Source organism: Rhamphochromis longiceps, linkage group LG5 (genome assembly GCF_057381845.1).
Source record: "Rhamphochromis longiceps isolate RC_006_pf linkage group LG5, R_longiceps_female_GT1.1, whole genome shotgun sequence".
NCBI classification, from domain to species: Eukaryota; Metazoa; Chordata; class Actinopteri; order Cichliformes; family Cichlidae; genus Rhamphochromis; species Rhamphochromis longiceps.
This window is the reverse complement of record NC_140561.1, coordinates 34,405,124-34,426,671: the sequence shown is the minus strand read 5'-3', so window position 1 is coordinate 34,426,671 and position 21,548 is coordinate 34,405,124. Positions and strand designations below refer to the sequence as shown.

Genomic DNA, 21,548 nt, shown 5'->3' with positions numbered 1-21,548 from the left:
TATTATGGGTAAAGGATGTTGAATATGGAGCTGCCAGGCAAGAGAGAATGATTAAGACCTCATAGAAGGATGAATGTGGTGATGGAGGAAATGCAGAGGGGTGGTGTGACAGAAGATGGTCCTGAGGATAGAGTGAGATGGAAGCAGATGAGCTGTTGTTGACCCCTAAAGGGAGCACCTGAAAGAAGAACAAGAGGAAGAAAGGCAGGGCAATGGAAATGCTTTTATTTTTCAAACAATGTATTTCGAAGTACGTTACATAAGCAAAGAAAATCATTAGAATATAAAAAGACTGAATAAAATTCTGAGAAAACTAAGCAAGATATAAAGTACATCCTCCACAAGTCCCAGTGACAAAAAATATATGTTTTAGGTTTACCTTCTTTGTAACCATAGAAGTAAGATTGCACTAGAGAAACCAACAATTAAATGGCACAAAAGAGCAGCAGAACTTTTCATTTAGCTGTGTGATTTGGCAGGAATAAAGAAACCCATTAGAAATATTTATGAACCTTTTTTTTTTTTTTTTTTTTAAATAAAAAAAATGAAATCCATTTGTCTGCCATGTTGTAGCTGAGAGCAGCTTTGATTGTTTTGGTTCTGACTTTAGATGAGAGCATTACTATTATTCTTCAGGGAGAAAGTCATTTGTGTTTGTTTAAATGGGAAATGTGCACATCCCAGTTTTTGTAGTGCTTGCACACATTCCTTCTTTCAGATAAGCATGAATAAAGGATAAGGTTTGTACTGTTTCCTTACAAGGTGTTTTACTAAAGAGATGCAACGTTCGTTTTCCTTCAGTAATTTCTTCAAAGACATCATTGAGTTTAAGTGATTGATGCAACTTTGTGGGCAGTAGTTTAGATATTTCTCTCGAGTTGCATTTAGTTCACATGTACACTATATGGACAAAAGTACTGGGCCACTGACACATTACACCTACAGGAGCTCCTTGGCCATGAAGCTACTGGTGCACAGTTTTTGTGCTGATGTTAATGCCAGAGGAGGTTTAGAATTCTGCTGTTGAGTCAGCAGAGCGTTGGAGACTTTTATGCACTATGCGTCTCAGAACTTGGAATCCCCACTTTGCTGTGGTTCCTAAATGCTCCCACAATAATAACGCTTACAGTTTGTTGTTTGTTGAAATATAAAATTTCATAAAAGCAACAGACATTATGTGAAAAAGAACTGAAGCTAAACATGTCTGTACGTCTATTAAGGCAGACTAGCAGCTTTGCTTATTGTGGCATGTGCATTTACCTGCTTCTGCTTTAAGAACAATTGCCGACATTTTGCTGCTGATCTTGTGCACTATGACACTCAATAATTGTAGAAGGCATTCCCCTTCTTGGTGGAAAAAAAAAAATGCACGCATGACCTTTCAGACGGAAGAGATTGATGCATGGTATGATATAAATCATCCCACTGTTCAGTAAATCATAACACAGAGTCACAGTTTCTTGTATTTTGGATTATTTTTCATTCATTCGTTTATTCGTAAACATGATTGATGCTAGGTTCAGATATCTCCCTATGAAAGAGACAGATAAGGAGAAGTGAAACCGATATGGAGATTACAGCCGATGCAAGGAGAGAAGTAAAAGCCAGCAGATAGTGATGCTGTGCCTTTCTCCCTCCCTCTAAGCCCTCCAGGCTCTTCACCATCATACGAAGAGACAATGATGAACTCAAGAAGCCTATTTATAGCCTGCCATTGGCTAACACTAGCCCTCTGTTTCTGCTCTGTGGACATCCGCCTTGGCTAGTTGTAGAGTATGTGTACATGTGATTAGGCTCATGACAGAGAGGGAAACAAGAGGAAGAGAGGGGTGGAGTGACAGCTACTCAATGGATTAATCCAGAGGAAGAGCACAGACTGAGAGGGAAAGCATGATAAGAGGCAGTGACGGAGCTGGGCTGTGGTCCATCCATCAGTGTGTGGAGGAGCAGTGATTGCTCTTGAAGTCTCATGGAGGAATTTGGTCCTATTTTAAAAACAAAACAAAACACCTGACTTAAATCCAGCACTTCTTTGCTAATGATCTTGCTTTTGGCAACATTTCTTGGAGAAGCTTTGCCAGTTATCAGGTGAGGAGGAAGAGGTGAGCTGACTTCACACTGAGAATGTGTTTGTGTTGTGTTGGTGTGTTTGGCTGGATACACAGCAGTGTTTCGTATTCAACTGATTGATATTCATAGTTTGGTTCATGTTGTCATGTGTTACTTCTGCCAAAACAACCTCATGTAGCCTAATTTTTTCCAATTTTTCACTGGTTGTTTTTGTGTTTGTTTTCATTTCACTACTTAAGATTAAACTGTTTAGTTGAGGAATCTATAAAAGTAATCTGTCATTTTAGAAGCAAAATGCCCCAAATTTACACAGCTGAGCTTCTCTAATGAGAGTACTTTCTGGTTTTATTTCACCTTATATCTTTAGTTTAAACAAGCGCTTTAATATGTTACCTTCACCTTTATAAATTTTTATGGCAAGTTTTTACTTTTTGCTGACCTTTTCCACACCATTTAATCAAACAGAGAAAAAGGAAAAAGACATTAAAAAAAGAAAAGGAAATAATAAACAATATTGTTTAGTAATTTTCTGATTAACTTCCTTAAATATTGCATTTAAGGATCAGACTGATGCACAAGTCATTGGTTGCACTAGGCGCCCTTTTCGGCACATTGAAAAGTGTATTGAATTTGAACTTTTTAGCAGTAAACCTGTTCTCCCTCCATTCTGAATCTCTATTATTTTGTGTGAGAAAGCAAAAATAGCTTTTCAAACACAAGTAACCAAAAGTGTTTGCAATGTTTTGTCTAATGTCATTAGAGCAGATTAGGATGGAAAAATATAACCGTGATTTGTTCAGCAAAAACCTTGGATGCATTTAGGGTGGGGTGGGAATGAGATAATTGTGTTTAGAGGGATTTTTGGCAGTATTTCAGCACTGAACAATCCTCTCTGATTCAGGGAGCAGCAGTTTGATGTTTTACTGAATCCATTGCAAAGTCCTGCTTTGCAGCACGCACTGTGGCCATAATGAGAGGCGTAGAGACGTAGCTACACGAATTAGCCAGCAGAGGTCACATATGGGCAGAGCTTATGTTTGAGACACACCCGTTTTTCTGTCTGTGTTATATGTGCTGTGTGCTGATGCAAAAGGTGACAAGGCTTATTATCTGACGCAGCACATGCAAGCATCAGAGTGTGAAGTGCACAGTTAATAAGACGATGAAGGACTTTTTTTTATCATTGCAGTTCACTTGAGATGTTTGTACCTGCTTGTAATACTACTGATTGTTTATCTTGCCACCTTTAATTAAGCTGTGACTATGTTCAGCCCTGTGCGAGGGATCTTATAATGTAGATAGTAATTTGCATCTCTCAAGGTCAGACAGCAAACGTGTGGAGTATCTGTGCAGCGTGAGGATTAATTACAGTTTTCTGAAAATTTCTGCGTCCAGCCAGTGCACATCTTTGACTGTAATCCTCACTTATCTCCTGTTTAAGACTCAGACACAGAGGACATAGGGGTCTAATTTCTAAACTGCCACAGTCTATAATCTCCCCTTGTGAACTTAAGTCATCCTGCAGAGCGATTTAACTTCAAGGGCAGGCAATTTTCTCAAATGTGCGAGAATTATGGCGTACCCCACCATCAAATCACTCATTGCCCTCTGTCTTCACACCCGTTTGAAGTGTGTAGTTTCATTGCTTTCAGGACAGGTTAATTTTAGTTATATTCCACTACATGTCCTTAGCCTGCACATATTCAACCTTGTAAGCTGATCATATGACTCGCTTTCTAATATTTGGTTGTACCACACAGAGAGGGGTGTCTTAGTCACAGTTTGTAATCCCAGCCTTAAATATTATGAGGAAAAAAATGTGTGAACCCATGCTGTCACCATATCATCGCTCCTCCTGTCATTCTTTTTTTTTCCTGAGCTGATACCTCTGAGCCGGCTTCCTTTGGCCCAGATTCTCAGTAGGGGTCGTGCTGCCTGTGCCCCGTAGGCAGCCAACTACAAACATGCATTGACAATTCAAATTAGTCCAGTTCACTGGCTCTAGCTGTGACTCAGGACATTGAGCGCCAGGCAGAAAAGATGCATACGCAACCCGCCAAGCTATGCAGTGACAGAAAGCGCCAGAGATTACTAAGTGCAGAATATGAGGCTGTTTTATGAGTGTTTCACCAGGTATATGACCCAGTTTAAGCTCAGCACTTTTGTTCAGAAAGACTTGGACTGGAACGGTGCCAGGTCCATTTGCAAGTCAGAGAGAGATCGCCTGGTAGCTAAGTAGTCCCATCCACAGGCACCAGCAGCAGCTGAGGATGTGTCTAGAGTATTGTTATGCAAGCAGGAAGAGAGCAGTCCCACTTTGATCCAGGCATCGGACAGAGGCTGAGATGCTTCAGAGCTGGAAGCTGCTTCTTTGGTGTTCTGGGTATTTGCATACCGGACAGTAGACTTCCACAGGACTTTGAGCACATGGGCTGCAACGAGGATGGACTGATGGAGGTCTGGAGATATTGCTCATCACTCAGCATCCACATGTTCTGAGCTTGTTAGCATTTCATTAAGTTTTGTCAGCGTCAATTATAGGTAAGTTTGGGTTTCTTGCTTAATAAATAGAGAAAACAATGTCCGTTTAATAATCCGTTATAATAAAAATAGACTAGCAAGAAATATGCTACCTGTTAAATTATTTTGAATTAAACTGGACTTGAAATCATTTCGTTAATACTAGCTTTTTATTTCCTGTTCTCTCTAAACATCTCAGTTGAATGATTCTACTACCATAAGTGCATTTTGATGTAGTATTTGTTGAGCATGCGAGGAATCGGCACACACAGTCCTTTAACAGCAGTGTCCTGTGGAGAGATTTCTATCATGTGTATGACAAAAAAGAAAAAGAGCCTGAGGGGAATAGGACACAGTCAAACAGCTCAACGAATTCCTGCAAAGATTTTTATTGTCCGTGCCTTGTACAGGGAGTCATATGCCTAGCAAATGTCTGGGATATACTGCTGACTCATAACTGTTTGTGCTGGAGGCTACTTCTGCGTCAGGCTCATCCATATCACTGCTAATCTACTAAGTTTACACTGAGCTCCAGTAGCCTGTGATTATTCGTGATTTGGTTTTTGATGTCCTCATCAAAGACTGAATCAATATGAGCTCTTGTTTCAGTGCTGGAAGACAAGACTTCCTTTGAAATTTAAAGAGTTTTAGTTTTAAGGAGGGAAAAATAATGAAATATATCATTTTATCAAGTCCGTGTGCTAATATGTTGTGTGATTTTAATGGCTGCTTCAATGCCAATAGGCCTAGATTCAGCAGAGTATTTAGCAGCCCAAAATTCAAGATATTTCTTTGAGAGGCTGATATAAATTCAAATATTGGGTTTATTGCACTGAGCTCATTGAGTTCTTTTCATTGACCAGTAATCCAACTGAAAGAAAATATCTTTATAACTGTTTACAGCTTTTCATCTCCAAATGGCCAAAACTCAGCTACAGTTTCAATGGCAGATTAAAACAAAAACAAGCAAACAAACAACTTCTCAGATGTTTAATGGTTTCCCAAATGATATAGAAAAACTCCTCCACAATGCAGTGGAAAACAAAGAAATTCCTGGAGACTCTGTGAGGTGGTTGTGTAAGCTACATGCTGCACTCATCATGCTAACGTACTGTGTGCATGCTGGCACTTCCACTATGCTGATGTTTAGAAGGTAAGCTTCAGTATCTTAGTGTAAAGTGTTAGATTGCTAACATTATGGGAATAACATTAGTTGGGCAAGAATACGATGAGGATTATGAATCCTGAAATTACTGGGAGTCAAACTGCTGTCTGGTAAGAATGTGCCTATCTGTGTAACATCAATGTGATGTTTAGAGGGATAAAAAAACCAAGAAAAAAATCTGACAAAGCATGCTCTATCAGCACTTTTTTTTTTTTTCTTTCAATTTGGTACTTGGTAGTGCTTTTCCGCAGACACATGCTGGTCTGTACTAAACAGAACTGAAGTGCCATTCAACGTGAGCATGCACTAATGCATACAGTGCAAACCATAAAGTAATTCAATTCTACAAAGGGAGTCCATACATGGGGCTTGGCATAACACTATAACACTAATGGTGGGTGATGTCATTCTAAATAAAACAGATCTAACATGTATGCAACGTGAACTTAACTAATTTCAGAGTTGCTGGATTATCATGACACAACACAGAAACAGTCGTCTCTGGTGAGACATTTATTATGGTGATTTTTATAAAATGTAGCTAAGGGCATATTTTAGCCTCTTCCCGGGAGTACCCATCATGTACAAGACTTTCAGACCTGCTGCATTTGCAGATGCCTTGTAGTTTCCTTTTCATCATCCTGTCAAAAGAAGTAGCAGTGTAGGCATTCTGGTCAGTGAGCTACTGAACACTAAAATAGCTCATTTTGAGTTACAAATACCATCAATAACAACGACAGTTGTGGTGTAACAACACACGCATGCACAATGACGTTATAATGGGATGTTTTCAAATGCTGGAGACCATGATGTTCAAAGGGAGATTTATTTATTTATTTTCCCTTCTTGTAAATGCCACGTCTCAGAGCATCCTGAATCCTGTGTGTGCGTGTGTGCGTGTGTGTGTGTGTGTGTGGTTTGGAAAATCTCGTCCGCAGACACGCTCCAGTAGCAGACATGTTCCACCTTGGCTAACCGAAAATGACATGTATGTCGGCTTCGGAAAACTTGATACATATTTTATGTGTTCCCTATAAAGCTGTTATATAATAATGGGTGTTCAGAATAAACCTTTGTCAGAGCTCAGACATGACAAGGGGTGACTTCTCCCATTTTGTGCATGTTCTAGCTTTATGTTGTTTATGCAGGGTCAGTGATGGCTGCCAGGGGAAGCATGCCAAAGATGGCAATCGTGGGCTGCTTCTGGGTGACAATGTCAGGCTGAGCTGTGCACTCACATACGGTTTTTCTGGATCATTTTTATGTAAATGGCGTGGCGGAAAGATTAATGCATGTCATGACTCATTCTAATTGCTTTTTGTTAAAGTGTACACATATAAAAATAAACAAATGATTGTTTTGACTAAGAAAACCTCCAGGAAGAGCAGCGCCTCAGTTTTAAGTCTTCTGGTTACAATTTATGTCGCTGTTGTCAGCTGCTGAGTGACATGTTGCAGGCACGCTGACATTTCAGCGCAGTTGCCCCCCATTCTTCCCCTATTCTTCCATCAGTATCTGCTCAGCTGAGCAGATTCTGATGGAAGAGCATTTTTGGTGTACTGTTAGTGAAAACAGTATGCATATTAACCTAGGGAGGTTCAAATTCTTTATTAAGCATTCACAGGACGCCACATTGCTGGATGTGTGAACTGTGTTGAACATCTGGCAGCTGTGGAGGTCTCTTGCTGGCAGGTATGTGGCTGAAGCAATGGACTGTGTTTTAAGTTAAACAGTATCACCAGTTTCTGGGAAAAGAACACAAACTCTGAACCCCACATGTGCAGTAGCACTGGGACAATGCATTATAAGAGAGAACTGTATAACAAAAGCACGACTGTTTCACTATTTTTTTGTGTTTCACGTGGAAACCTTAGCTGTTTGTGGAAAAGGTCAGTTTGCTGACTTGACAGGCTTCAGCTAGGATTATGTTAAGACCCTACTAGGAGAAAAGCTCAGCCTTGTTTTAATCTGGACTGATAACACTGCAAGATTAAGAGGGTTAAAATTTCCATGAGTTTTTGTTCACCAGTGTTAATGTACACAGTTTTCACTGCAACTTTGTAAACTGTTGTAAGCAGTTTATTCCTTTCTGGCTAAAGGTGTGTTGTAGTTAAGCGAATTCTTAAATGAATGACAACTACCATACATGTATCATAGTGAACCTTGTCGTACGGTACAATTTTCAAGTTTGTGTCAAGAGAAAGGAAAAGAAAACCCTGGCTTTACTCTGCCTTTCATTTTACTGCTGGCTATTGTGACAAGCTGATTGTGGTGACAGCTTTCGGGAATGGCATGAGCAGATGCTCAGTCGGTCATATCAGATGTGACTTTGACTGTGGCAAGTGAAAGAAGGACTTTGGTGATTCTGAGTTTGACCATGTAAAATAAATGCCTGCAAACTAAAGACTGTCACTGGCAAACTATCTGCTTTATTGTACATGGTATGGTGTAAGTTAGTTCAGTGTAGTCAGTCAGTCATCAATCATATAGTTTCAGCAGAATGTGGATAAAGAAAAGAAACTTGTAAATCTTTTAACCTCAGGCAGCCTGGAAGATGAAAGTAACAAATCATGTCTTACTTTCTTATGCATGATCTGAATCACTGTTTCTATTTTGGGTGTTGCTGGATTTTGGTCCATGATTAAAGTATATTTTTGATCCACATTTCCCCTCCTACCTGTTCTAATAACCCAGTTCACAAGGCTGTTGAACCATCACAGACAACTGCCCACACTTAGACTCATCACGGTGCTGCAGCATGCAGGGCAAACGTTTTCATTTTTCTATAGGAGTTTCTGTTCACCTCAAACAACCGTGTCAGTTGCATAACAGCTGCATAACTACAGCAGCAGGTTGTTTTAGTGCGCTTAAGGGATTTCACAGCTGAACATACCGCACTGCTCATAATCCTTCAGGGCTGTGTATACTTTTGTTTGTTGTAATTCAGATAAATTAAATCATTTATGTCAAAGAGGCAACATGATGTGGCATGTCTACATGAAATGACCTCACTCACTTTTTTTAAACGACAACTAATTACTAAATAATACAGTATGTTACTTAATTACTTCTTGGAGAAAGTAATTTGCTACACTACCCGTTACATTACTTTCAGTTTACTTCATAAGATGCCACATAATTGCCAGTTAACAATATAAACCGTAGGCTGCAGTCCCACATGCTACACAAATCTCTATCCTAATGAGGGCACACATCCATTCTTTCTTTTAGTGTATGTATGAACACTGCAAAGCTGAAAACCAGTTCAACACAATTACAAAGTGATTGTCACTGTAATTCTACTATAGAAAGATGTACAGGTAGAAATGCAGGCCACAATGCTGCAAACCGAACTTACTGCCTTTGTGATTTGTTCAAGTTCGGGGTCAGGCTGCTGGGTTGAAGTCAACATAGACTCAGCTTTGTCATCACTCCGGGTTATTGGCTTGCTTTGTGTTAGCATGCTGTCTGTGTGGATATTTGGAGCCGATGCTCTTTCTCAGCATCTGCAATGTAATGTAGCTGTTTCTATTCTGGATGCAGCTTGCACTTTACCATCATGCGCCTGTTCCCCCTTTTTTGTCCTCCTCCATGCGCAGGAACCGAAATCAGCTCATAATAGCTCAAGTGCGCAGAAAATTACAGAAATTAGAGCCCTATTTTATACATGGCACTTGCAGTATCTGTAAGAACTGCTGCTGACAGTTGCATCCAACAATCACTTTCATCTTAAGCTTGTAATCAGTCCTCTGATCCCTTATTTGTAGCATCAGAAAGTTTTCCTGGATGCCCCCTAGGTAATTCCACTATAGGATCCAGTACACTGAAATGAATTTAGTTCAAACTCATTTATAAAGAAATAAATGAACAAAAAAATGAATAGTTTACACTTGAAAGTATAACAAGATAGTCACATTTTATCCAAAAAAAAATCTCTGAATTGACATTTTTTGGTAGAAGGAATCATTATATACTTGCTGGTTGTGGCGATTATTCCTTATCATGAAATCATAGGGTTTTTGAGCACTTGGCAACAATTGTTTCTGCCTCATGAAGGCATTGCATAATGGCTCAGAATTTGACATCAATGAACTGCACAAATCATTAAAGCTAGCAAGATAATCACTAAACGTAAGGTGATAAACTACAAGCAGACCCATGCATAAATAAACTACTATTATATGCAGTTAACATCTCCCCAATACATATCCATTACAGTTCCTCCCCTCTTCATCTCTGCAAGCCACACATTGGTCGTTGACAAGAAATGCATAAAAATCAGTGCAGGGAAAATATGCTGGGATGCAACTATGAAATACTGTTCAGTACTGGGAGTTTTACTTCATTCTAATAGGATTAGTAAGCATTTATTTCGCCTATTTGGCAAGAACATGAATGTATTTGATGCTCATTTATAAGGACAAGTGCTCCACTCAAGCTTTAAAACATATAGATCAATACATCACCAGTGGCCGATAATATGGACTTAATATGTAACTTTTTAATGCTGTTGATCCTGCCATAGCATTACTGACCATGGTTAATTACATAAAGTGACTAATAAGGGTAAATCCCTGGATTAATGCACTTGCCTAAATGTCCCCTCTAATCTCAACATCAAAACAAAGTACAGCTTTAATAAAAAAAAAAGACAATATGTCAGTAGTTAATAGTTTCATGGTAACATTTCACTAATTGAAGAACAACAAATATCTACAAGACTAAATGAAGTGATGAGAAGTTGGAGATCACAAAACTCACTTTACATAACAATGTACATGCCTTTCTATGTAAGCAGACACACGGCTGATGAGTGCTCCTGCAGAGTGCTATAAATGTGTTAGTCAGTGTGATGGATTGAGGAGGGATTACTTAACTATTGTGTTGAAATTAGGGAGGTGATGTGATCGCTGAAAAACTTGCAGTAATTCCCAAAATAGAAATACGGCGAGTTTTTCAGTTGGGCACTTAAACAGTTGCTGTAAATATATTAGATGTTCACAAAAACGTGTTTGAAAACAAATTATAATTTGTTCTTAAAATTAATTTGTCATCAAACACACAGGAATAAAATGTGATTTGTTTTTTATATGATAGATGCATAGAACCACAACATCTAGTACTCGTCATTTGTTAAAATTTACATCTTCCATATTACTTAAACAAACAACGGTGCAGATAAAGTAATGTGTACCTGACAACACAGATCAGGATCCAGTGTACTGGAGAAGGGCAGAAGTTCCAGATGAGAGGCAATAATCATGGGTGGGTATACTTGTGTCCACTATTCAGTTTTTCACAGGTGAACATCAGGGGTACTTCCTTGCTTTTGTTTATTTTTATGCACCGGCCATCTTGGTATCTATCAGCAAGGTGCTGAATCATGCCCAATTTATAGACTCTTTGTGGCAGTGGCACTGAAACCTTGAGGGATATGGTTGGTAGGAAAGACCTGCTTGATTCAAACCTGAGTGGCTCTTTGGTTATTGGAACTCTGCTGCAGTTTTGCTACAGTGTTCCAACATAAAGATGTGTAGTATTGGTTATTATTTATAAGTGTAATATTGGGTATTAGACACATGATTGCAGGCTATTTGGTCCAGGTACAACCATAGAGTGTTTGGTTTGCATTAAAAGTCAGACTCAGTTCCCAATGGGAGTTCAGCTTCACCAGGGCTGCACTTTATCAGGATGTTGTTCACAAGTAAGGGGGGATGGAGAAGGAAATTTAATTTAAAGGACTGACGCCATGTCTGCCATGGTGCTTGTGCCATACAGCTTTATTGTAGTGTAAAGAGAGCTGTGAGTGAAAGCAAAGCTGTCAGTTCACCAAACAGTCTGCCTTCCCCATTTTATCTATGACCAAAAGCTGTGGGTAGTCAACAAAAGGATAAGCTCATGGATACAAACTGCAGAAACAATCTCCTTTTGAAGGGTCTCTGCACTTACTAGATAGCTTACAGTAGCACCACTACACATTTACACATTGCAAGTACCCAGTTTTAGGTAGCCTTTGACCTGAATGCCTCCTAGGTAATGTGTTTTATGATTGTCAAAATGGGAGGAGGTTCAGAGGCCCCGTGGACTTGTAGAGATTATGGCTCTCGCCTGGTCTGGGAATGCTTTGGTCCCCCACAACCACTCTTCCACCACTCCAAGAAAAGCTGGAGGAGGTGGCTGGGTAAAAGCAGATCTGAGTGTCTCTTCTCACATTGAATATGAATGAGTGAATACATTGTGCTAATCAAAGTTCACTCAGTTTACCCAAATGTGAAAGTGTAAAGTTAGTAAATTGACTAACTTTGTGAGCTCCAGTCACACAGCACTAATGTGGCTAAACACAAAACACTGATTATTAAGCAACAAGATAAGTCAAATGCTACTCTTATTTCAAAAAGCTGATTCTTTTTATTTAGATAAACAGAACCAACTTTTTGGGATGTCCTTGCCTGGATGATTGAGCATGCATCACGATATTTCCATCAAACATTGAATGGCTGCAAATTTCCTCCAACTCAACGAGGGGAAAACTGAAGTCCTCATATGCGGACAGATTTTTTTTATCCCAGATAGTGAGAACCCTTGGTCCTCTTTCAGTGTATGTTAAATCCTCTATCAGGAATTTAGGTGTGACTTTTGACTCGACTCTCACATTGGATGGGCATGTGAAATCTCTGGTACGGTCTTGTTTTTATCATTTAAGAAGTGTGGCTAAGTTAAGCCCTATTTTATCTCACCCTGAACTGGAGATTGCTATACATGCATTTATTTCCTCACACTTGGACTATTGTAACTCTTTGTTTATGTGTCTAAGCAAAGGTTCTCTGGATCATCTGCAGGCTGTGCAAAATGCTGCCGCTAGGCTGTTGACAAAATCCTCCAAGTATTCACATGTGACACCATTGCTATTTCAACTACACTGGCTTCCTGTTGAATTTAGAGTACGTGTTAAGATCCTGGTCTTGACATTCAGAGGCTTGCATGGACTGGCACCAGCCTACATCTCCGATCTGCTACAGCCCTATGTCCCTAGCAGGTCCCTGAGGTCATCTGATCAGGGCTTACTTGCTATAAAACAGACTAAGGGTGACAGAGCTTTTACCACTGTGGCCCCGAGACTCTGGAACTCTCTCCCTCATACATTAAGAACTGTGGACTCAGTAGTTGTTTTTAAAAAACAACTCAAAACTTACCTTTTTAAAACTGTTTTTGGTTAATTTTTGCCTGTTTTATATTGTCTGTTTTACCTTTTTTATTATTTGTTATCTTTTGTGCAGCACTTTTTGACTCTGTCTAGAAAGGTGATATATAAATAAAATTTTATTTATTTATTATTTATTTATTCTTTTCTTTTTTTATTTGCAACTTTCATTTAACATTTTTTTTGTTAACTGGATTAAATTATCTTCTGGAAACTGGATCACTTACACTGTGCCTTACACCAAATATAAGAAGAAACTTCCATTAGTTACATATTTTCATAGTTCATATGCATATATTAAATTTGGATGTGTGCATCTGTGTGCTGCTGATCATTCTGAGCTGACCTCAGTTCATTTTCCCCCCAGCAGAGTTTCTCCTTGGGAAAGCTAGGTCACAGAAAGAAATGGTGAAAATCAGGAATCTGGGCCTTGGTGCTATATATAACAATTAGATCAGGCAACTTGTAAAAGTAGATAATATGACAGTCTTGAGAAAATTGAATTATGTAGATAATGTAATGATGTACTCATTCAGCGCTTATCTATTGGAGCTGGGCTACATGGGGAGAAACGTGAGCAGCAAAGAGATTGGGACTGTGTATTTCTCCAGCACCAAAATTAGGCCTTGCAAGTGAAATAAAATGGTTACATGTGGCTTGATAAGCATTTAAAAGGTTCACTGAATGTTGATTATTTCTAGATTTTTTTTTTTTTTTATCCTTATTTCAGACATTTTCCAAAATGGATTAATGGCGTTTCCTGAAATTTAATCTGCTGATGTGTTATGAGTACATTATCAGGCCTGACATTATCAGCTGTACAGGGCTCCTGAGCAGTCTGGACACTTTAGAGTAGAGTAAACTGATCCTCTGCAGACATGATGTTGGTCTGTTTAAGTATCTTTAGTCTGGCCTTCTTGCTTGATGATAGGTTTGGAGAACAATTTTAGCAATTTTAGCTCCTCATAGAGTTGGCAAGGTGCTTTGATGATGGCTTGCTGAAAGACTGGCATGTTTAAAAATAAATAAATAAAAAGCTTACAGTCACATTTAAATTGTGACACATGATTCCAATGGCAAAAGACTTAAGTATGACTCACTAATCTCTGGTCATAATAGGTGAAGTGGGTGTGTATATATGTGGCCTCGGGGAAGAGAAGAGAAACTAGAGATTGTTGAGCTGTTGGAGATGAAGGTTTCCCTCTAGTTTTCTCACTGACTTCTCATTTGCCAAAGCTCTCTGCAAAACAGCACTCTTACTTAAGTTGGATCTCCCTATTAGGTGTAGCTCTACTATGAGAGCCAGTTAGCCTGCACATCACACTGCTTATTGTCTCTTTGTGGAACACAAAGTTTGGACACTTCTTTATTCAGGTAAGATGAAAAATTTTCTTTTGGCTATGCCAGTGTAGATTTAAAACAGAATATTTATTTGAGATATAGGTAAAAATGTAACTTTTTTCAATGAGGATACTACCATGTTATTTATTTAGAAAACTTAAAATAAAAAATAAAAAAATGGAACTAATATAAGTTATCTTTGCAATCTTTTAAATTATCAGTGTTAAATTGTTTGTATTTGTGTGTTGTGGCTTTAATTTCAATATGACATGAAAACCATTGTGTTTGTGTGTGCATATCCATATGCATATAAGCAGTATTTCTCATACACTGAAAAAAGAACATGTTGGATTTACTTAATTCAATAGTGGACATTGGTTGCACACAGTTGTTTTGCTTTGGCAGAAACTTAAACAACTGAGATAAATCAACACAACTTATTCATATTCAATAAACCTGTGCATTTTGTGTTGATAAAACATGATTGAAACATGTTTAAATGAAATAAGTTGAGCTCTTGGAATATTTTAGTCCTTCACGGTTTTGTCACTTTATTCCAACACTATTCAATAACTTTTACCCCAATACTGCTCGGTCACTTAAATACTTAAATAATTAAATGTTGTCTTCATATTACATAATGTTCAACAAAGTCTAGAGTCTGGTTAACATAAAAACTGAATGGATTTACAACAACTTCCATCCTCCTATCTTTATCCGGGTTGCAGGGGGACTGGGGCAGCTCGTCAGTCTATCACAAAGAGACAAACAACTATTTGCACTCACACTTATGGGTAATTTGGAATCACCAATTAACTCTTATTTTAACTCTAATAACTGCATGACTTTTAACTGTGGGAGGAAACCAGAGTACTCAGAGGGACCCCACTGCAAACTAGCCAGATTGTGGTTTTGGACCCATGACTCTCTTGTTATGAGGCAACAGCACTAACCACCACGCCAACAACCTGTAAATCGAGGCTTAACAAAAGTAGGAAAGCTATGATTACAAGTCTTGATGTAGAATTTTCTGTACGTTTTTGTCCTTGACAGGTTAAACTTTCCTTATTTTCAGTGTACGTATAAGGGTTTCAAGGCATCACTCAAGTAAAACATAAAAAACCCAATAAAACACATGGAAGTATTGTGCAGATTTTATTACCAAATATTATTTAAAACTATCATTAAAACTACTACTAGTAACAGTTATTTATTTAGACTAAAATCACATGTTTAATCACTTTAGACTAAATTAATGGAATGAGCACTTGCAAAACTGAATCTCGGCAAACTATTGGGAAGCATGTACTTTATATTAATACAGTAAACACAAAATAAGTGTTTTTGAAATGCCAAAAAGTACCTTGCTTTGGGAAAAGAAAAATGCAAAAACTAATTGTTACATACTGAAACAACTAGTGCAACAAACTCAGCAGTAAAATGAATGATTTCTATATTAAAAGACAAACATGAAGCACTTGAAAACATTTCAGGAACTTTTTTATGAGCATTGTGTAGCTAATGGAATGTCTACACTACTACTACACCAATGTATATTGCAGCATTCCCACTGCTAATCATAAAAAAAAAAAACCCAGATACTAGAGTCATGTGAACAAAGGAGGTTTTTTTTGTGTGTGTGTGTGTGTGTGTGTGTGTGTGTGTGTGTGTGTGTGTGTGTGTGTGTGTGTGTGTGTGTGTGTGTGTGTGTGTGTGTGTGTGTGTGTGTGTGTGTGTGTGTGTGTGTGTGTGTGTGTGTGGTGTTTTTTATTTATTTATTTATTTATTTATTTATTTACTTACATTTGCTTAAATGAGGTTTTGTATGTACATATTCAGAAAGATTAACCCTCTCAGGCTCAAATTAAGTTTTTTGTTGCTAATGCACAACCAAGTCCTGCAGTGGTACTTCTGAGTAAAAAAACTCATAAAATATGTATGTGGATAATCAGGTTGTTAGTTTTTAACTGTTGCAAATCGGCAACGTCTGCCTTGACAGGGTTAACAGGGCATGCTCATTATTTTCCTTTCTGTGTATATTTAATCAGAATCCATTATAGTCTTTATAATTATCTGATCGTAGGGCTGAAACCAATTCTTTGTATTATCTACGAACCATAAATTTTATATTTTGATCTATGAAACTGTGTCAGAAAACTGCGACAAGGCGCATCATCCCCTAAGTGAAATGTCCAAAACAGATAACCATCTAGATTTTAATTTACAATAATGTAAATAGCCAAATACTTGCACAATATTTGTTGTAGTTGTTAAATGAACTATAAATGTGTGATTATTCCATCAATTTTATCTGTTTTGGTGTTGAATGTAGCCTTATGCAATGTTGAAAGGGGTTCAGAAACATCACTATGTCTGATTCAGTGGTTGGGCATTTTGATTTCCATCATTGTTACACAGACAATAGTTAAAAATATAGAGAATTAAAGTTGCCGAGCTTAAAACGGATTCCAGTTTTGACTGAGGGCTTTAATGACAGAAAGTTTTTCTAGGAAAGAAAATGTGAATCTGCAACACCTACTATACAATCCATTCAGGAAAGTCATCCTCACTGAGTTCATTGAAGTGGTATATATTGTTGAATCACTACATTGTATCTGTGGAGGAGAGGTGCTGTCTGCTGGCCATGACAGGGACAGACGGTGTTGGCATGGCCTGAAAGGAGCCATCCTCCTACCGCATGTGCCAAATGGTGTCAGTCTGCCACTGGCTTTCACAGCACGTTTCACACTGGAGGTTGTGGGTAAAGGACCAAGAATACATTAGGCAAAGCTGTTGAAGCATATGGCACATTTTGAAATGCACATGGTGCTTTGATTAATTAGAAATTAGGCAGTTTAATTGTTTTCTTCTTATTTTGATCACAATTCAATTTAATCTATTGTATCTTTTTTAAAAAGTGTTGTTTTCCTTTCATTATTATTAACCCCGGATTTTTTTTTCTTGCTTCACTGCTTCATGTCGAGGTGCAATCAAGGGCACACAAACATCATGAGACGTTTCTGATCTTAGTGTTTCTCCCCAAACAGGAATTTGAACTGGTGACTGGTCTGTTTTTTAGACCTTCAAGCTACTTTGATGCTGTAATCGATACATAATGGTATAATGCTCCTTCCCCTCAAACCATCTTCTCCTCTTTCTTCCTTCCCACTCGCTCATGTTTGTATTCACTCAGTAAGTCATGTGGTTAGAAACTGTCTCTGAAGCAGACAGCCTGGAATGTGCAGCTGTTTTACAGTATTTAGTAAGATAAAAATCTCACTCGTTATCCATCATCCACAATGTAGCAAAGATAAATGTCTACACATAAACATTTGTATATTTTGATGTGCACAGAAAGGTTTAAAAATATGTTATTTTTTCAGTATATAACAGTAAGAAGGTCACTTAGAGCTATAGATTTTCCAGTGTCAACTGATTTGCTATTCTCTTATTGAGTAGGATTTTGAAAGAGTATTTTGTGGAAAATGTAATTTGGCTATGTTTGTACACACAAACAAAGAATTTGACTCTGGTTCATACAGGAATATAACTGAAATAAAACCAGTTGGAAACCAGTTAAGTTTAGTAGCCTGTAACAAAAAAAGGCATCAGAGATGAGTTTTTGCTCTCTGGTGCAGATTGATTCCAAAGTGCTGGCAGTCTGGTTGCATTTATTACTTAAATAGTAATTATTTGAAAACCTTAACTGTAGTTAGTCAAAGTAAGATCACAATTATCTAGAGACAGTTTGCCTCCAGCCACGTGACCTTGCAGTCAAAGCAGTCACACTCTTAATCTCTGGCCAACTAGTTGGTCACTCCAGCTACTTGCAATTGGTTGCTTACGGCAAAAACAATTCAGTCCAGTCACCGGGCAAAGACGTTGTGATCCTATGTACTATAGTGTGACTTAGCCCTTATGTTAATGTTTAAAGGTCTGCATCCATTAAATAAATGCTCACTGATTTTTCTGTTTCTAACACTTCTTTTCCCCACACAAAACCAACTCTGTCATTGTTTGGTGGCATTATTAAAATCTGCAGAATGTTTATCACAAACTGGCTAAAAGTAGGTGGCAAGGAGTCCACACAAGATGTTTAATTGAAGATAATTGAATAAACATAAACTAATCAAGCCACAGACATTAAAGAGGGTTAATGCAAGGTGAATTGGAAGTGAGACTGAACAGTTTATCTGAGCCAGCTTATTTAGCCTGTGAGGCCCAGATGAATGCATTAGCTGATGGCCCTGCCATATCAGCCATTTATCAGTAGAAGTGCTCACCCCATCCCACACCAACCCACACCCCCCACCTCTTAATAATCAAGATTCAACCTTGACACTGGAACTGAACTAATCAGAAATAAACCAAAATAACAGAAGGCAATATTGAAACATTTGAATATTTATTATTACACATAATACTGCTACAAACATGTACTACTATTGCTGCTGCTGTTGTGAAAATATATTTTTATCTTGTACTTGTTGTAACTGCTGTACTGTATTTGTCTTTCCTGAATTCTTTTCCAGATCTCAGAGCAGTGACTGTCAACAACCATGAGCAGCGGAGTGAATATCAAAGTCATATCTCGGAGGCAGAGTGACGCAGGTGTCAGCTCCAGTCTGCCGTCACCTCGAAGCACAATGTCGGTCTCAAAGGCAGAGCCCAAAGAGCAATATAGTGGGCTCCCAAATCCCACAATGCAGTATCAGCACAGCGCAAAACGACGGCCTACATATTCTTCATTCTCTGGTTCTTCAGGAGCTGCAGAGTTGCTGAGAGGTGCCGCTTTAAAGAACAACCTGCTGCACCAAAAGACTAGCATGTATTCACATAGAAGCTCAGCAGCTGCAGGGCGAGCTGATGGAACCTGCTCAGCTTACAGCAGCCCTCAGATACCAAAGAGGGAAGTTCCACGCTCGAAAGACACATCAGACATCCGCAGCGACACGATAACCCAGAAAGCTTTGAGAGACCTTCAGTTAAGAAGAAACACTAACAAGAACTGGACCTTTGGAAAGTATCGTCAGAGGAGTGTGGACAATGCGCAAGAGGGTAACACTTTGCAACACCGCCCACCAAATCCTCAGGTAGGCTACGGAAGAGGACGTCTTCTTTATAGTAAAAATGCAAATGGAAATGAGATACCAGGAGTATCTTCAGCAGGAATAGAGAACTTCCAAAAAGAAGTAAGGAACATCTCCAACTATGAGCTGGAAGCTTCTGACAGGGAGCTTTTCAACAAATCAAAGTCTTCCCATCAAACATTCAACCTGCCACGCAGAGGGAGTGAGCCAGGAAAGGTCAACATGGCTGCTGTTGCTCCATTTAGATTCAGGTGAGGGCAGTGTTTCACCTTTTAAGATAGGAAGATATACAATAGATTGCAGTTTATTTCTAGGACACAGAGAAAATAATGCACACTCATAATGTCTCATACTTTTTTTATTATTCATGGTCTTATTAAAAGAAAGACACCCCCCCCGCTCCCTGGTGTCTGTTTATGCATATAGCCTCACTCTCTTGAATGCAGTATTCAGTGGTCAGAAGTTATGTCTAAACAGACATGGATTTAAACCACCGTTTGTTTGGTTGACCCGTTTGTTTCTTTGTTTGTTTGTTTTTTGTAGGTTTAAGATTCACGAGGATACAGATACCTCCCTGGATGATCTCAGTGACTGCTCCTCTGACTCCATGGAGGTCTGTTGTGATGATCTAGGTGAGTCTTTTTGAAATCTTAATCTTTCTACTGGACACATCTGTTGTTATAAAGCAGTTGTTCTTAATGTGGGATCTTGCACCTCTAAGGAGTTACCAAATAACTTTGGAGGGTCATAGACTTTGGAATTTCTGTGATCTTTGCTGTTGTCATATGAAATGTTTAATTATTCTCATTCATATGAGTAAATAAATATAAGAAAAATCAACAACTCTTTTGTGGAAGTGGCATCAAATTTAAGGTAAAACTCATTAATCTTTTATCTGGTATTCCATTTCTCTCTTATGGTTTATTCTTTGCTCTTTGATATTCAGTTAAGGCAAACAAATCACCTCCAAATACATGAAACACTCACATGTGCTTTTAAATGGGTGCCAATATAAACCCAGTAAAATTGATGCTTAATGATAAAAAGGGTTAATTCAGGATGCTAAAAATTATGATGGATTTCCATCAGTCTTTGACTTTAAATCAATTCACTCTTCTTCTTTTCACTCTTTAAGTCTTTTCTAGTATTGTTATCCCCAAAGGACCTACTTAATTCATTACAAAAATGAACTTTTTTTCACTTAAAACTGAAAGGGTCAGGCAGTTTATGCAAAAAAAGAAGGAAAACAAGAAAAAAACCCTGTTTTTCCATTTGTATTATATGCATCGTGTAACACTCAAGTTTTTATATGGCTGACTGTTGACACTGAACTCAGTTCAGCTTGACAGTTGTTCTCACCAAACTGCCGCCAACTCGCAACAAAATCTTTATACTGCTTGTACCACCTGTTATGTTCATCAGGATTTCCTGAAGCACTTCACTTTTTCTTTGTGTGCATGTGGGAAAACAGATTGCTGGCAGAGAGTACTTCTCTCAAATCGCACACCACTGTTAATGCAGCACTGTTTATCAATGTTTTTGACATCTCTGATGTGCCATTACAATCAAATTTCCATTTTTTTGCATCCCTGCTGTGTAAAACATAAAAAGTTGAGTTATTTTTGCCTCAGCCCTGTTCCTCACACATCCTGTTGCTTGGACACTGTAATACAAACATGACGTGTGAACATAAACAGGCACAGTGTCTTAAAATGTTTTGTATGGTCACTATTTCATTGTTTTAAGGGATACACTTTTCCAAATGAAGATTGAAGCAGTTACCAGCATGGCAGATCTGTTAAATCAAATTAGAGAGACTATTTTATTAAAGCTCTACTGTAAGTAAGTAATATTAATTAAGAGAAATAAACAGACATCACAGAACAAAATTATTATTTAAACCCGCATGTTGTAAAACTGTTACACAGAAGCTTCTATATTTTATATTTTAATATTAAACATTGTTTTTAACCATTGTTGGAGATGGACCAACTTCTTTTAGAACTGTCACAATGATTAACAGTAATAAACTGGTCAAAAATGAAAAACCACTAATCTTTTCAGACAACAACACACAAACAACTAAAACTCAAAGTGTGAGCAACAGAGTGTGGAGCATTTAAAACGTGGACCCCACCATGATGTAATCGATTGTATCTGA

At 38.2% G+C, this 21,548-nt stretch overlaps 1 protein-coding gene across 8 annotated transcripts in view; it reads left to right on the top strand.

The window, feature by feature from the left end:
* The window catches only part of nav1b (neuron navigator 1b), an 87,122-nt gene that overhangs the window by 11,279 nt on the left and 54,295 nt on the right, over nucleotides 1–21,548 (top strand). For 6 of the 8 annotated variants that reach the window (XM_085407342.1, XM_085407336.1, XM_085407341.1 and 3 more), the window contains 2 exons: nucleotides 18,830–19,638; nucleotides 19,931–20,019. In XM_085407342.1, coding sequence (XP_085263468.1) covers nucleotides 18,857–19,638; nucleotides 19,931–20,019 — 871 coding nt within the window. In that variant the 5' untranslated portion in view covers nucleotides 18,830–18,856. Of the gene's footprint in view, nucleotides 1–1,947; nucleotides 2,089–14,166; nucleotides 14,331–18,829; nucleotides 19,639–19,930; nucleotides 20,020–21,548 lie in introns of those variants that run through there. The other 2 variants (XM_085407338.1, XM_085407335.1) reach the window with 2 other exon arrangements.